At 40.1% G+C, this 17,726-nt stretch overlaps 1 protein-coding gene across 3 annotated transcripts in view; it reads right to left on the bottom strand.

The window, feature by feature from the left end:
* LOC125463418 (mitogen-activated protein kinase 12-like) overlaps positions 1-17,726 on the bottom strand; it is a 79,864-nt gene that overhangs the window by 44,016 nt on the left and 18,122 nt on the right. For all 3 annotated transcript variants that reach the window (XM_059654608.1, XM_059654610.1, XM_059654609.1), the window contains exon 4: positions 5,222-5,333. In XM_059654608.1, the coding sequence (XP_059510591.1) occupies positions 5,222-5,333 (112 nt within the window). The remainder of the gene's footprint in view (positions 1-5,221; positions 5,334-17,726) is intronic.

Genomic DNA, 17,726 nt, shown 5'->3' with positions numbered 1-17,726 from the left:
CCTTGTATAATGAAGCACAGTATGTTATAGAACATAGAACATAGAACAATACAGCGCAGAACAGGCTCTTCAGCCCTCGATGTTGCGCCGACCTGTGAACGAATCTAAGCCCCTCCCCCTACACTATCCCACCATTATCCATATGCTTATCCAAGGCCTGTTTAAATGCCCCTAATGTGGCTGAGTTAACTACGTTGGCAGGCAGGGCATTCCATGCCCTTACCACTCTCTGAGTAAAGAACCTGCCTCTGACATCTGTCTTAAATCTATCACCCCTCAATTTGTAGCTATGCCCCCTTGTACAAGCTGAAGTCATCATCCTCGGAAAAAGATTCTCACTGTCCACCCTATCTAATCTATCTGCTTTCTTAATTATCTATTGAGCTGTCCTGCTACCATTAAGAAACTATGAGCAGGGTCCCTCTGTTTCTTTATACTTACCAGTAGGTTGCATTTTTTTTGCAAATTCCATGTTTTACTGCACCCTCCAAAATGCATAACCTCACATTTCCCTGGATTGAATTCCATTTTCCAAACTGATGAAGCCATCAACATCCTTCCGCTACAGTCTAAAGACTTCCTTGTCACTTTCAGCCACGCTTGCTATTGCTGTTTATTACAGTTTCCAACCACATTGATGCAAAACCACACAGTAAGATTTGGCAGTCATAATGGCGGCTGTGAAGGATAAATTAATTCAACATTAGTTTGTACATGTATGCACATTTTAGTAGGACACGGGGGATTGATTATGGGTTTGCGTTTGAGACGTGCCTCTGGCTCTCACACCATTGTGCTTTGAGGGACCTATGGTTTCACTTATTTGCCATTTTCCCAAAGCTCTAACATTATCCCCACATACCCCCATCCCACCCCCACACCTTTTTAAAAACACATATCCAATTCTCTTTTTTAAAGATGACTGAATCTGTATCCCTTATCCTTTCATGCAGTGCATAACTCACCGCGCAAAAAGAATTCTGCTCATCCTTCCATTCCTCGCAGAAAAAGAAACATTTCCCTGGACCTGCTTTGTGTGTGAATGAAACGTTAGAATTTAAGGGCATTTGCTCCTAACAGATCCTGAGAAAATTCTAATACTCTGTTAACTTTGGTTTTTATAAGATTGCATTTCAACCATCTATATGGGTTTGAAAGTAACCTGTTTAGAAACAAAAACTTTACAGACTTATTCTGTAAAATTTTAGTAGTTTTGTGCCACTAGAACACGAGCATGATTTCAATCTGAATAAATCCAACAAATAGCCTCCTTTGCTTGTCTAACAATCTGCAAACAGAGTTGTTAAAATTAAATGCCTTGCTGTATTTTCTGCACTTGACGATTCCACAACATTAGAGTGGCAAGGAATTTACATGCCAGTTTATCGAAAATTCCTAATGTTGAAGACTGCAAACTCTTTGGTGAGTGGTGGTGGTCGGGTGTCTATAAAATTCGGCTCCATGCCAGTGGCACTATTCCTTGTGCTCACCTGCTCAACTCACTCCAATTCTACTGAGTTACTGGCCTCTTAAGAATGTCCTGCCATCTCTGATGGATTTTACCCATGATGCTGCAAACCAAGTATTCAGCATGCACTGTAAACCACGGAGACTGCTAGCTGGGAAGGGGGAGTGGACCTTTTCTTAGCCTCTGTGTCAATCAGAGTGCTTCAATAGATTCCCCTGAACTCGTTCCATCCCGTTCCTTCATTATGGCCTAGCAGCCTAGACCTGGTGAGATCTCAGACTTAGCTTGAATGTTGGCTCCATCGCATTACGCATTTGTCCCTGGCCTCGGTGGATTCAGCAGTGATCACTGCTCCTGGTGGTGCTGCTGGGTCATGAGCAGTTATTAAATGGCTCCAGACTACGCCAGCCAAGTGGAGTTGGGCTCACCTATGGCCTTTACACTAGAGGCATTGGGACTCTGCTTCCTGCATTAAATTCAACCGCTTATATCACATTCTACTTACTTTCACAGAATTGTGAGTATAGAAACCTAACTATTTAAAATGTGAACAGGAGTAGGCCATTCGGCTCTTCAAGCCTGGTCCATCATTCGACATGAATATTGCTGAACATCCAATTCAGTAATCTGTTCCTGCTTTCATCCCATACCCTTTAGCCCCAAGCACAATATCTATATCCTTGAAAATGTTCAATGTTCCAAACTCAACTGCCTTCTGTGGCAAAGAATTCCACAGGCTCACAAGTCTCTCGGCAAAGAAATTTCTCCCTACCTCCGTCTTAAACGGCCTTCCCTGTCTCCTTAGACTATGACCCCTGGTTCTGGACTCTCAGTCACCATGAACATCCTTTCTGCATTTATCCTGCCTAGTCCTGCTAGAATTTTACAGGTTTTTATGAGATTTGCCCGCATACTACTAAACTCCAGTGATTATATCCTAACTGATCCAGCCTTTCTTCAATCCTGCCATCCCAGGAATCAGTCTGATGAACTTTTGTTGCATTCTCTCCTTAGCCAGAACATCCTGAAATAAGCTCCAAGTGTGATCTCACTAAGGCCTTGTATGTTTGTGACAAGACATCCCTGCTCCTGTACTTTAATCCTCTCGCTATGAAGGCCAACGTACCACTTGCCTTCTTCACTACCTGCTGCACCTGCATGCATACTTTGAGTGACCCTGGTGTAGAAGGACACCCAGGTCTTGTTGCACCTTCATCTTTCCCAACCTATATCCATTCAGATAATGATCAACATTCCTGCTTTCACTACCAAAGTGGATAACCTCACATTTATCCAAATTTTGCTTCACCTGCCATGCATTTGCCCATTCAATCTGAACAAATTACACCGAACTTCTTTGCATCCTCACAGCTCAACAGTCCACCCAGGTTTGAGTCATCTCCAAACTTGGAGATTTTAGATTTAGTTTCCTTACCTAAATCTCTCTCTCTCTTTCTCTCTCTCTAATATATGTAGTGAATAGTTGGAGTCCAACTGATCTCTGTGTACACTGGTCACTAGCTGCCACTTATAAAATGAATTGTTCATTCAGCTCTGAGGAACAGTCACTGGACCTGAAGCTTTAACTCTGATTTCTGTCTAGATGCTGCCAGACCTGAGTGTCTCCAGCAATTTCTGTTTTTGTACCTGGTTATTTTTACTATTTGTTTCCTGTTGGCCAGCCAGTTCTCAATCCATGCCAGTGCACTACCTCCAAAAATTTGGCACCACTTCAAAATACATAAATCTGTGAGTCTAAGGAGTTTGTGGTTAAGAATTTCCAGACATCACAGACCAGGTTAATATCCTGCCAATATAAATTGAAATTACTTCCTTAATTAAATTAACACAATACACTACAAGAAGCCAGAATCTTTATTGCTTCTGGCTTTCCTTCTTGGTTGAAAAAAATACTTTTATGTGAAAGCTGTATTTCATAAATGTCACGACGCTAAGCTTACTTCTGAGAGACGATAATGAAAGAACACATGAAAACTTAACAGCTACGTAACCTCAAGCCAGTTCTGCAGTCAGCTGCAGGGTAACATCATGCTATTTTTACAAGTGAACTGCACTTGCAAATTACTCTTGTGTGGGTGCAGATTCACTTCTGGTAGCACATTACAGCCAGGGTATATGTGTGTTCTGAAATTCTCTTCAAAACCTGGTTTTAACTTATCTCTCTTATTTCACACACTGAGGTTTACCAGCTAGTCCTCTTCTGCAAAGCACTTTTGGATATTTTCTGCGTTAAAGGCCTAATAGGTGAAAATTCTCATTGCTGCCGAAGCAATAAGTCGCATTTGTCATCAAAACTAGAAAAATACTGCTATTGTTCTCAAAGTTTCAAGTTCTGTTTGGTGCCATTCTTCATTTCACAAGAATACAAATAAGATGTATGCTGAATGGAACTGATCCTCAGTTACAATCCTCAGTTACATGCAATATTTGAATGTAAATGAGCGATTGTGGTGTAGTTACATTTTTGAACCAGTAAACCAGAGGCAACTGGAGTTCAATCCCAGTCAAACGGAAAATCTGAATTTTATTGAAACTAAACTATGGAAGTAAAAAATTGGCATCAGTAAAAATAAACATGAACTGTTAAGCAAAAAACATAAACTGGTTCAGTAATTTTGTTTTGGAAAGGAACCTCCTGTCTTTTCCAGCTCTAGAGTATTTTTGGCTTTAAATCCACATGGTTAATTTTGTGTTATCAGTGGTAATTCAAGGATGCCAAATACTGCAAAGAGTCATAAAACGTGCAATCCATGCTGTTTTCTCACATGCAGTAGTGACCATCACTCCCAGAAAATGATCAAATCTCAAATAGTGCTTCAAGCTGTCCCAGCAGTGTCAAATTGTGTTAGTCCCAGCACCTCTAACAAAAGAGGATCACAAGGTCACCCAATTGTGTGCTGGTTCAAATTGGAAAGTCTCTTAGTAACTAAAAAGTGTGCAATTGATACTAGTTCGTGGAGTATTCCAATATGCAAAATCAGTGGAGGAAATGGTCTAGTGGTATTATCACTGGACTGTTAATCCAGAGATACAGGTTCAAATCTTGGCTTGGCAGATGGTGGATTGTGAATTAAATAAAAATCTGGAATTAAGACTCTAACAATGACCAGGAATCCATCGTCAGGAAAAATCCATCTGGTTCATCAATATCCTTTAGGGAAGGGAACTGCCATCCTTACCTTGGCTGACTCCAGATCCACAGCAATGTGATTGACTCTTAGCTGCCCTCTGGGCAGTAAGGACGGGCAATAAATGCTGCCCTAGCCAGCAATGCCTTCATGCCATGAATGAACAAAAATAAAAAAGACACTGGAAAGCAAAGTTAGGTATTAACTGCTCTGAGAAGTGGCTCATGCAAACAAACAGCTGCATCGTACCACTGCATTGGTTCAAGAGACTCATTACCATATATTTAGAACAGCTGGAGATGGACAATGAATTCCAATACACCAGTGAAACCACATCCTCAGAATACTGTTTTGAAGTAGCTTGTGGAATGGAAGAGTCAAAAGAATGTTTTTATTGTATTCTGGTGGAAAAAAACAATTATGGATAATTACATGTCATGCAAATTTATATAATATGCCTTGAAGTAATACAAGGGCATAAAGTTCTAACTCACTTGTCTAAAATTATATGTATTGCCATAAACCTTTCATTTTAAAACCGGCCAGTCTATCAACTAATATCATATTCCCATAGTCAAAATTAATGACTGGAGGACAAACTGACCTTTAGGCCTTTCAAGATTTGATACACCAGAAATTGGATCCGGTCTTCAGTCAGTTTCTCATGCTTCATTAATTTGCTAAGGTCTGTTCCCATAAAAGGCATAACCAAATAACTGCAAAGCAAGGTGGATTAAACAGTATGACTATTAGAAATGTCATTGCTGAACAGTAACCACAATACACAGCTGTTTTAATATTTAAATAAGCAGTAACCAGAGGACCGGTTGATGATTATTTGATAAGTCAACTCCTAGACACAGCAACAGGATATGAAGCTAAATAAAGCTGATGCAGAATAGAAGATTCAAGGTTCACGCATGATTTAGAGAAACTTAGCAGTCCTGGCAGCACCTGTGAAGAACGAAACAGAGTTAACATGTAGAGTCTGATACAACTCTTCTTCAGAGCTAAAATACTATATCAGATTTGAAGTGTTAACTTTATTTCTTTATTCACAGATGTTGCAGACCTGCTGAGGTTCTCCAGGATTTTACACTCTTATTTCATATTATATTACAACTGTGTGTTGAAAAATTACTTAAATAAGCACTGAAAGCACAAACAAAACATTATGGAGATAATACAGTATATTACTACACATTCAATGTAATGAACAATTTTATCACTTCTGTTTTCTGCCATGCATTTTGCATTAATAGCACAGGATCTGAGACTACGCTCTTTTTTGATAGGACAGAATTCCAACCTCTATAAGACATCCCAAAATGGGTATGGTATACAAAACAAAATCATGAATGGGAGAAATGTATGTTTCTTTTCAAATGTATGTTGTAATTTCTTTTTACAATAATTTAATTATCTACTCACCCGATAAGACTTGGAATATGGGAAAGACAAGTACAGTCATAATAAGTATATTCTTCAGAGTTAATTACATTTTTGAATTGAATAAAACCATGCAATGAAAAACAAAGAATAGTCAAGTGTTTATTATTAGATGATGTGATGTGGTACTTAACGAGATCTTTTGATTAGTTGTTATGACACATTCCTGCAGGAACCCAACCTATTGAAGGGTTAAGGTTGCAAAACTTATTCTTTCCCATCTATGCTCATAGCCCTATTTCTTTTAAACAAGACCTAATGGAGAAAGAATTCATTTCACCATAGGGGCCTAAACGTTCACAATTTATGAACCTGAAAGAATGTGTTATAAAAATGTTCGCAGAAGTGTCATCTCTGTGACGCCAGTTAGATTGCTGTAAAACTAAGTGCAATATCTGTGATCCACCCTTAGCTAATAATATTATAGTTCATAATCTGACATTGCCAATGTTGGTTTTTCTCCATTTGCTTATTTTCTGGACTGTATTGAACGCTTTGTGGGACAAGGGTCATCTTCTAGTGACTTGCTCTGTTTGCTATTCTTCTAAGAGTTTGAAAAGCAGCTATTTATCTTTGGATCATCATTGTGGAGTCTGACCCTGTCCTTAACCAACCCGCAAAGTTTACTTCAAGCAGAAGTCAGCCAAATGATTGTGAAGCAAAGTGAAACCTTGCTTAATTTGCCCCGCTTTAATTTGAAAGGATTATTTACTTCACTGATGTTCATTTCAAAATCTCCTTTGAAAATTCAACTTACAATGAACATTTTGACCAATATGCACTAATAAAAATGTATTATTTTAAAATCTTTCCTCTAATTGTCTTGCTCACTTAACAACCAACATCATTACTCTACTTAATTTTGAGCCATGCACATAAATGAACCAGCATTTTTTGTATGTCCCGGCCTTCACAGGATTTTACTATCCAATAATACAACTTTGCATTCTCTAATAAATCTAATGGCTTTAGAAAACCATTGAGGAGAACTGTAATACCACAAGACAGACAGATTTGACTTGGATGGGATGTTAAAGTGCTAAAAATCTGAATCCTGATTGCAACCTGTCTCTTATCAAACAAAATCTGGTTTAAACAGAACTATAATGACAGCAGCAAGTGACCAGCCCATTCCAAGGATGCAAGTTGACACTTTAAGCATTAGGATAAAACAGCATACATCATTCTTGTTCAACATCTGAAATTTAAACCGTGGAAAATTCAGCAATTAAGTGGGGCAGTCCAGACATGTCTTCAAGGCAGATGTAGATGGATTCTTGACTAACAGGGGAGGGGACAGTGGTGTCAAAGGGTATCAGGGGTTGGCAGGAGAGTGGTGTTGAGGCTACTATCAGTTCAGTTGTGAACCTATCAAAGTCAGAGCTGGTTCGGAGATTGAGTGGCTTAATCCAGTTCCTACTTCATATGTTCAGATATTTATATGTATGGACATTCTAAATGGATTTAAAAAGCCTTTAGCTACAGGAGCCAATGTTTGTCCACTGGACAACTCCAACCCTCAACCTTGTCCATTGGTTGGTATCTGTTGAGGAGCCTGTCATTGATATCTCACACACACACATAGTGCAGTTAAAATGCCAAAGCATGCAGAGGACCCTGGTTTTCTAGATCTTCCATACTCTTCTACAACAGCTCTCCACTTGTCACTTGTCAAAAATGTTAACTCCTCACCACGTATTTTTAAGTATTTCTGATTACTAATCATGATAATCATCAATGATATATTCTGCTTTCCAAGGGTCTATCTTTAGTGATTGGTGAGAACAAGTCTTGCATACACTTAGTTAATTCAGACCCAAGTTTCAAATGAGACACTCAATTCAATGTCTTTATCAAGCTATTTGTTTTATTTGACTACACATTTTGTGTACTAACACAGTAATTTATGGTTTCAATGTAAGTGGTTGGCTAAAAATATTGTCAATGAAAAGAAAGCAACAAAAGTGATTTTTATTAACTCTGACAAGCTAATTCAATATCGATCCATTAAAGATGAGGCTTCTCTTATTCTTCTCTCTCAACCAATTTTCTTCCTTTTGCTTTGAAGGCACTGAGCCAGTGCAGGGGTGTGATATCAAAGACACATCATCGTACTTTGTCCAAGTAGCTGATCTTTATTGGACATCGAACAGTGAGTGCCAGTGAATCATTTGACCACAGCAAATCATTAGGCCCCAGAACGGTCTGGCCTACTATCCACACGGATGTAATTTCGGAAAGCAGAAATACCCTTTCCTGAAGGTGATCGAGCCCGGTCATAGAATCAATGCCTTCAAATGAGAAGGCGAACGGACACAAGTGGAAAAATAAAACAAGATATCGTTCCTAATTTTGCAAATTGACAAGACTGAAACAAAATTTGATTCTTCTCTATGGGATGGATTTCTGGTGGGGACAGGATTTCAGCCTCTCCCTCAAAATCTGTCTTAACGTCTACCTAATTAACTTGGTTGTTTATGTTACATTTGGCAGATATTTCACTGATGGAGACAACTGAGGCAAGGAGACAAAATCCCACCAAAGTGGTGCAGGCATCTCTGCAGCAGCAGAGGAAGCATCAGAAGACGTTAAAGGTGTGGATGAACCCTGAAACAAAGTTTCCAATGAATGTCTCCACTGAGAGTGAAGCCTTCAGCTATTTAGTACTAGGCCAAGATTGGAGGGAAAAGTGGCCTTGAGAAGGCTCCATAGAAACACAGACACACAAACATGGAACCAGAGAAGACTATTCAGCCCGTCGAGTCCCAATCCACCATTCAATATGTCATGTCACATCCTCAATCTAAATGCCATATTCCCACATTTTCTCCATATGCCTTGATGTCTTTAGCATTTAAAACCATGTCTATCCTTTATCTATATCCCTTTTGCAGAAATGCTTAGGTCATTTACTCCTACTTCCCATTGTATATAAGTGTTTGAGAAAGTTGCAGTCCCATTTTTATACAACAGATAGGCAAAGAATGGTTGCCCCGAGGGAAAATCATAAAACAACAGTAACATTTGGAAATGAACGTAATGGACATGCTTCATTTTGAAGTAGAAGAGACGAAGAGGATCAGTATGCATTGTCTATTGTTATAGTTTTATATGTACTAGTTTTGTTGGTTTTTCTATCTAAATAATTCTCTCAGGGGTAAGGAAGGTAAGTGTCGCCTTGGAAAGCAAGGTGACAGTAGACCTCATGACCCACAGTTTTTCCTCATTCTCTGCTACATCACTCTGAAAAAAAAAATACAGCCCTCTTGGGTTAAGAAACAGAGAAACTGGCTTACTCTACTCCATCATATTTCAGTAGTAGAAATAGCAGTTGCATTTTTGCTCTTAAATTTATGCATGTCGACTTACTTGGAAGAGCTGCAAAAAATTTGATACAATTCCCGAGGAGAGATGAGTCAAAAACAAATGAAAATCAGATTTAAATAACACCCTTTGAACAGGATCACTGCTTCGAAGCAACTAAGCATTACATAGAATTTCAGGGGTGTTTATTTATATTTTAAATTCACTTTGCATTTTTGAACAAAATACAAATCCAAATTGCAAAAATAGGATGGCAGTGGCAAATACATGTATTTGAACTGAAGCAAACATTCCCAAAGCTGCATCCAAGCAGAGGCAAATCCAATAAGATATAAAAGAACAAATTTAATAAATGGTAGTTTAAAACGGTTTTGAAGAAGAAAACACCTCTAGTAGAGCAAACTTTACTTCCTAATGAGGCTTATTTACTTTGGACACTTTTTGATGAGCTTTAAAAATTTTTGAATTGTACTTTGATCATTGATTGTTTATTCTCATATCAATCTATTTGCTATCCATTCTCCTCTTTCCTCTTTTGCATACCCGATTGCGACAGCATCTTTACATTCATCTTGAAAAGGCAGATGAAACTTTCTTTAATGTTTCATCCTACAGTACTGTACTTAACTCTATAGGCGGCCAAGTTAATGAGCAGTTCCATACATATGCTGTAGACAGAAGTGAGACACAGTGGTTTTTGCAATATTCTTTCATAACAAGTCCTGTGTCCGCAAGACAAATTGATCATTTGTGTTAATGAGTTATACAATTGGCCAAAGGTGTTATATTGGTTTGTCAATGTCATCTTAGATCTGAAAATTCTCAGAATTTGAATGTAGTCTTGATTTAAATTGATTATTATAAGATTGAACAACAACAATGAAAATGTCCACTTCATGCACTTTCAAAACATTATGTTTCAGTGAAATAGCCCCATATTTGGTGCACCAGTTAAAACCATTATAAGGAAAGAAATAGCTGAAGCATTTGCAATCATCTTTAGAACTGCCAAGTGGGTGATCCAACTCAGCCTCCTCGAGGTGTTTAGTTTCATAAGTACCAATCTTCAGCCAATGCAGTCCATTCCACATAATATCGAGAATGACTAAAGGTGCTGGGTAGCACAAAGGCTTTTGACCCTGACAACATTCCAGCAATAGTACCGAAGGCTCCAGAATAAGCCCCACCCATAGCCAAGCTGTTATAATACAGCTTGAATTCTGGTACCTAACCAGGAAATGGAATATTTCCCAGGAACCTCTTTCCAAAAAGCACTGTGGGAGTACCAACTATGACCGTACATGGACTCCAGCACTTTCAAAAGGAAACACGCTACCACCTTCTCAAGAACAATTAGGGATGGACAATAAATGCTGGTCCACCTAACTATGCCCTCATCCCGGAAATGAATGAAGAAGTACAATATTCCAACTGAGGTCCGGTAGTAAAATGGAACCACATCTGTGAAGATTAATTCTAGGTCACAAAACAGTTATTCCGGCAAACAACCTATTGATGGACTGCTATATTAACGAAGGGTTTGGATCTTTTTGAAAAGAGAACACTGCTTAGATAATTAATATTTACTTGGCAGCTATGATGGATGCATTGTTTAGATCCTGAATTAATACCTTATCATGACCAACTACTTTTGTGTCTTGGAATTTGTTCCATACAATCGCTGCCCTACTGTGGGAAGAGAAATTTATCTTTATTATCTGTAACTTTGTGAGAGAGAGATGGACCTTGGTGAATATTTCCACAGACCTACGAAGGTTGCAGGGCAAGTGGTTAAGGTGGTGAGAGGGTATATGTCATATTTAACAAACGAAAGAACTGCAGATGCTGTAAATCATAAACAAAAACAGAAGTTGCTGGAAAAGCTCAGAAGGTCTGGCAGCATCTGTGAAGAAAAATTAGAGTTAATGTTTTTGGACCAGTGACCCTTCCTCGGAACTGCAGAATACAAAAGCAAGGAAGTTATGATGGAACTGTATAAAATGATAAGAGTTCTGCATGCATTTCTGGTCACCACATTATAGGAGGGTTTTAAAAGAATTTATTCACAGGATGTTGCTTGTCACTGGCTAAGCCAGCACGTGGTGTCCACCCCTAATTGCTCAGAGGACAGTTAATAGCCAACTGCATTGCTGCAGGTCTTGAGTCATGTGTAGGCCAGATCAGGTAAGAACAGCAGTTTCCTTCCTTGAAGGACATTAATGAATCAGAAAGGGATTTTTGCCGACAGATGGCAACAGTTTTGTGGTCATCATTAACTCTTAACACCAGATTTTTTATAAATCCAAATTCCAAACCTGGATTCAAACCCAGATCCCACAGCAATACCTGGATCTCTGGATTGAGAGCCTAGCAATAATGCCACTAGGCTCTTGCCTCCCCAAATGCAATTGCACTAGATAGGATGCAGATTTACCAGAGTGTTGCTTGAGTTAGAGGATTTCAGCTGCAACCATAGACCAGATTGGCTGGGTTTGTTTTCTTCGGAACAGCAAAGGTTGAGAGGGGGCCTGTTAGAGCTGCATAAAGTTATAGGGAGCCTAGATAGGAGAGATTAGGAAGGCACTTTTTCCATTAGTAAGAAGGTCAAAAACAAGGGGCCAGAGCTTTAAAATAAGAAGAAGGAAACTAAGAAGGCAGTTGAAAAGAAATGTTTTCATCAAAAGGCAGTGAGAGTATGGAGCTCACTGCCTGACAGGGTGGTCAAGGCAGAAACTCACGGAATATTTGAGCAGTATTTAGATAGTCACTTGCATTGCCAAAGCACTCAGGCCTATGGGCAAAATGCTGAAAAAAGGATTAGTGTCGTGAGATCTTTACTGACCAGGGTGAGCACAATACAACATCTAGTCACCTTCTGTGCTGGACATGTCTATGAATCTACTTATAGATGTCTTATTTGTCCGCTCTAATCTTCGCTCATTGTCTAACTAAATTGTTTATTTACTTCCATGTCATCAATATTTTTATTACCTGTTCACTTACATCCTTTAGGGAAGGAAACTGCTATCCTTATTTGATCTGGCCTACACAGACCCACAGCAATGTGGTTGACTCTTAACTATTCTCTGCGCAATTAGGGATGGGCAATAAAAGCTGGTCTAGCCAATGGCACCCACATCCTGTGAATGAATAATTCCTGCTGTAATGTCGTAACCAAAACTGCATGCAGTACTCCAAAATTTTACAGTGTTACAACATAATCTCCTTGCTCTTATATTATGTGTCTTGGCTAATTAAAAACAAATACCTATATGTAGCTTTACCCCAATCAGAAAATTTACCAGACTGGAGCCTTTTTTATAACTTAGTAATTGAAAGCCAGAATTATCCTAGACATTTATTTCTGAGCCCCTTCCAATGTACGAATTGAGGTAAGATAATTTGTATTTATATCGCTCTTTTAATATAACACCCCAACGAGCATTAACAAACAACACTTAGAACTAAGATAGCTTAGAAGATATTAAGATAAATTACCAAAATCTTGGTCAAAGAATTAGCTTTAATGAAGTGTCATAAAGGAGGAAAAAAAAGGCAAGCAGAAGGGCAGATTTATAAAGGAAATTCCTGAGCTTAGGAGCTTGGAAGTTGCGGCATGGCAAATGAAGATTGAAATCCTGAAAACAGTTATGCTTAAGAGGCCAGAATTAAAGAAACAGAGATATCTTGGAGAGTTTTACAGCTGGTAGAAATAATAGACACAGGGAAGAATGAGGTGATGAAGGGATTTGGAAATAAATATGAGAGGTCTCAAAACTGATGTATTGCTTAACTGTGTAAACCAGTGTGGGTCTGCTAATACAGTGCTGATTGGTAAAGAGGACTTGGTTTGAGATAGAACATGAATAACAGACATTCGGAAAATTCAAGTTTGTGGAGGATAGTATTTGAGAGACTAGCCAGGAGAGCATTGTAATAGTCACATCTAGAGGCAGCAAATGTATGGGTGAGGTTTGGACAGCAGATGAACTGAGGGAAGGATGAAGTCAGGCTATGTTAGGGTGTGGCAATAGGCAGTCTTAGTATTGAAGCAGATGTACATTTAGAAGCTCAACGTGGACCAATTAAGACACCGAGTTATGAACAATTCCATTTAGTCAAAGATAGTTACTATGATAGAGGATCACTTAATAGTTTGGAAACTGAAGATAATGGTTTTGGTCCTCTTATATTTAATTGGAGCATATTTTCTGATCATCCAGTACTACATGTTAGACAAGCAGTCTGGATACGAGAGCTTGTCTTACTGCTGTATTCGTCACGGATTGAGCAATGTCATTGTGACTTGTTTTGACTTGTAGCCCAATATGCTGCAGTACCATATTGCAGTATTAATAACTTTGGAAGAAAACAGCACCATATGGTTCCATTAGTCATTACCTTTAGGGTAGAAGCAAAGAGATGCATTAATTGCTTCATTAAGAGCTAAATAAATGAAATAATCTCAAGAGTATAGTTGAGATGTACTGCAGCTAAGTGGGAAGGTTTTGTACCTGCATCGGAAGTTCATTCTACACAAGGATGACTGTGTAAAAAAAGTTGCCCCTCATCACCTCTTTAAAATCTTTCTCTTCTCAGCTTAAAAATATGCACCCAATTTTTGAACTCCCCCACTCCAGGGAAAATACGCCCACCACTCACCCCATCCATGTCCCCCCTATGATTCCACAAATCTTCACAAGGTCACACCTCACCCTCTCTCGCTCCAATTAAAAAAAGTCCCAGTCCATCCCTATTACTAAAACTCTTCACTCCCAGCAAATCTCCCCTAAACCTTCCCCAATCCAACAATATCCCTCCCACAGCACAATGACCAGAAATGCACACAGCACTATGGAAGAGGCCTCACCAACACCCTGCACAAGCTTGGCATGACACAACCAACTCCCACTCCAAAGGCCTGAGCAACGAAGACCTGTGCGCCAAATGCCCCCTCAAACACCCTGTCCACCTGCACCACAAATTTCAAAGAATTATATTCCTGAACCCCGCATTTTCCCCACTTCACAACACTAGCCAGGGCGCCCCTGCCAATCGTACAAGTCCTGTCCCTGTTTGCCCCAACAAAACACATTCATCCAAACCGTACACCATCTGTCACTCCTCAGCCCACTGATCCAACAGATCAAAACCGCCCCACAATCCTAGACAACCCTCCTCGCTGTCCACTATACCATCAATCTTGCTGTCATCTGCAAAATTACTAACCATGCCTTCTCTATTCTCATCCAAATCGTTTATACAAATGATAAACAGAAGTGGACACTGCACCGATCCCTGTGGAACACCACTTGGTCACAGGCGACAGTCCAAAAAACACTTCTCCACCACCACCCTCTGTCTCCTGCTGTCAAGCTAATTTGTATCTGATTGGCTAGAGTGATATGCAATAGGGTATGGGCTACAGACATGATGATATTCTAGACATTTACCATCCTGTGTGAAACAGTTACCCCCAGACTCTTTTGTATCTCTTTCTTATCAGCTTAAACCCATGCCCTTTAGTTTTAGACTCCCCTAACCTTGGAAAAAGCCATTGGCGATCTACCTTACCAATGCATCAGAAAGTGGAGACAAATCCGTTTAAGAAGGAAAGATCGAGGCCATTTGGTCCATTAACCCATACAAGACAAATTGTGGCCTCAAACCCACTTTCCTGTCTCTCCATCCAACCTCCCCCATTCCTCACCCCCAACCCTCCACTCCTCAATCAAAAAAATTCTCTCAATTAAATATATCCACTGACTTGCACGAACCGCCCCACCCACCACTGTTTTTTTACTGTGGGAGAATTTCACAGACTCCCTCACCCTCCAGGAGAAGAAACTTCTTCAATGGGAAATTTCTTCTTCCAAAACAGTGCCCCCTCTTCCCCCCACCTTTCTCATTCCATCCAACAACCTCTTTGTTAAAGTGATAATGGGAACTGCAGATGCTGGAGAATCCAAGATAATAAAATGTGAGGCTGGATAAACACAGCAGGCCCAGCAGCATCTCAGGAGCACAAAAGCTGACGTTTCGGGCCTAGACCCTTCATCAGAGAGGGGGATGGGGTGAGGGTTCTGGAATAAATAGGGAGAGAGGGGGAGGCGGGAACCGCTTTGCAGAACACCTCCACTCGGTTCGCAATAAACAACTGCACCTCCCAGTCGCAAACCATTTCCACTCCCCCTCCCATTCTTTAGATGACATGTCCATCATGTGCCTCCTGCAGTGCCACAATGAGGCCACCCGAAGGTTGCAGGAACAGCAACTCATATATTGCTTGGGAACCCTGCAGCCCAATGGTATCAATGTGGACTTCACCAGCTTCAAAATCTCCCCTTCCCCCACCGCATCCCAAAACCAGCCCAGCTCGTCCCCTGCCCCCACTGCACCACACAACCAGCCCAGCTCTTCCCCTCCACCCACTGCATCCCAAAACCAGTCCAACCTGTCTCTGCCTCCCTAACCTGTTCTTCCTCTCACCCATCCCTTCCTCCCACCCCAAGCCGCACCTTCATTTCCTACCTACTAACCTCATCCCACCTCCTTGAGCTGTCCGTCTTCCCTGGACTGACCTATCCCCTCCCTACCTCCCCACCTATACTCTCCTCTCCACCTTATCTTCTTTTCTCTCCATCTTCGGTTCACCTCCCCCTCTCTCCCTATTTATTCCAGAACCCTCACCCCATCCTCCTCTCTGATGAAGGGTCTAGGCCCGAAACGTCAGCTTTTGTGCTCCTGAGATGCTGCTGGGCCTGCTGTGTTCATCCAGCCTCACATTTTATTATCCTCTTTGTTAAACTCTCTTTCCTAAGGCTCTAATATAATTCAATGACATTACCTCCCATTCTTTGAAACTTCAAAAGAGTCCAGCAAACCTGTTCTGCCTGTCACTTTCAGGGATGACTCACTGCGATAAAGTTCCTTTCTCCCCAACTGTTCTAAAAACTTTGACAGCTGATGCGGCAAGTTCGTCCATTAAAAAAAAATTATATTCCTGAACCCTGCATTTAAAAAAAAGTCTTCCAAAGTGTGGAATTCATATGAAAAAGTAAAAAATTTAAGGCATGTGTGATATTTTAAATCATACAGCATGGAAGCAGACCCCTTCATACAACCAGTCTACACTGACCACAATCCCAAACCAAACCAATCCCACCTGCCCGCACTTGGCCAAATGCGGGAAAATAGGACCAGTCTAGTGTGACACCGTGCTCGGCATGGACTGGCTGGACCAAAGAGCCATACAGCATGGAAACAAACCCTATGACTCTACACCTGCTTGCACTTGGCCCATATCTCTCCAAATGTTTCCCAATTGTGTGCTTATTCAAATGTCTTTTAAATGTTGTAACCATACTCACATTCACCACTTTCTCTGGAAATTCTTTCCACACATGAACAATTGGACACAGTAGGCAGCTTTGGAAAATCTCACCCATGGGTTTGTATGTTAACGCTGTTCAAATATAATCACTTTCCAGCAAAGTTCACTTGAAAATAGTTAGATCTGAAATCAGTTATTTCCTCTGCCTTAGAGTCATTGTGGTCAACTGTAATTTTTCCACAGCAACCCAAACAGGAGCTAACTTGGCATAAGCTAGGGATCAAACTGTGGTCTTCCTGATTGTATGGGCCAGTTCCAGTTGGTATCTTTACTCCCTGAGCCACTTCAGGAGTCACATTTTAGCAGCGAACTCTTGTCAAGTGTTTTCCTGGAAATGATGTCCAAAGTTTTGGAGTCATTTTGTTTTGTATTTTTTATGTTATTTCTGAAGCAAATGCAAGCTTATAAAAACCAAAATACTGTAGACGCTGGAAAGCTGAAACAAACGTAGAAAATGCTGGAGAAATTCAGCAGGTCTGTGGATGAAGGAACAGAATCAATTTTCCGAATCTCATATCATTCTTCTTCAGTCACACCAGAATGAAAACATTTGCAATTTTATAGTTGTGTAACATAAAAAAACATGCTGTAAAATGCTGAGAACTACATTCTAGGTAAGGGAAATAAAATAGGAAGACATCAGCTGCTCACTATTATAGTAAAGTTGTAAACATGTTCTTAATATGTTCATTTACAATTGCACCCTAAATAGAACACAATGGAGATTTCACTGCCGAGCAAACTGAATGAACTTTAAGAACTGCTCTCTGTTGACAGTTAAGTGAAAAATAGCTTGGTTGTCATGGAAGTATTTAACCGTTTGACAAATTTCGAATTGAGTTAGTCTAGTTTCCATGGTTTCTGAACTATTTTGACTGGTGATGGCATTTCAGCTGTTACAGTACAGAGTGCGCACTGATTGATCAGGAGAAGACATTCTACT

Source organism: Stegostoma tigrinum, chromosome 25 (assembly GCF_030684315.1).
Source record: "Stegostoma tigrinum isolate sSteTig4 chromosome 25, sSteTig4.hap1, whole genome shotgun sequence".
Classification (NCBI taxonomy): Eukaryota; Metazoa; Chordata; class Chondrichthyes; order Orectolobiformes; family Stegostomatidae; genus Stegostoma; species Stegostoma tigrinum.
This window is presented reverse-complemented; position numbering and strand designations above follow the sequence as displayed.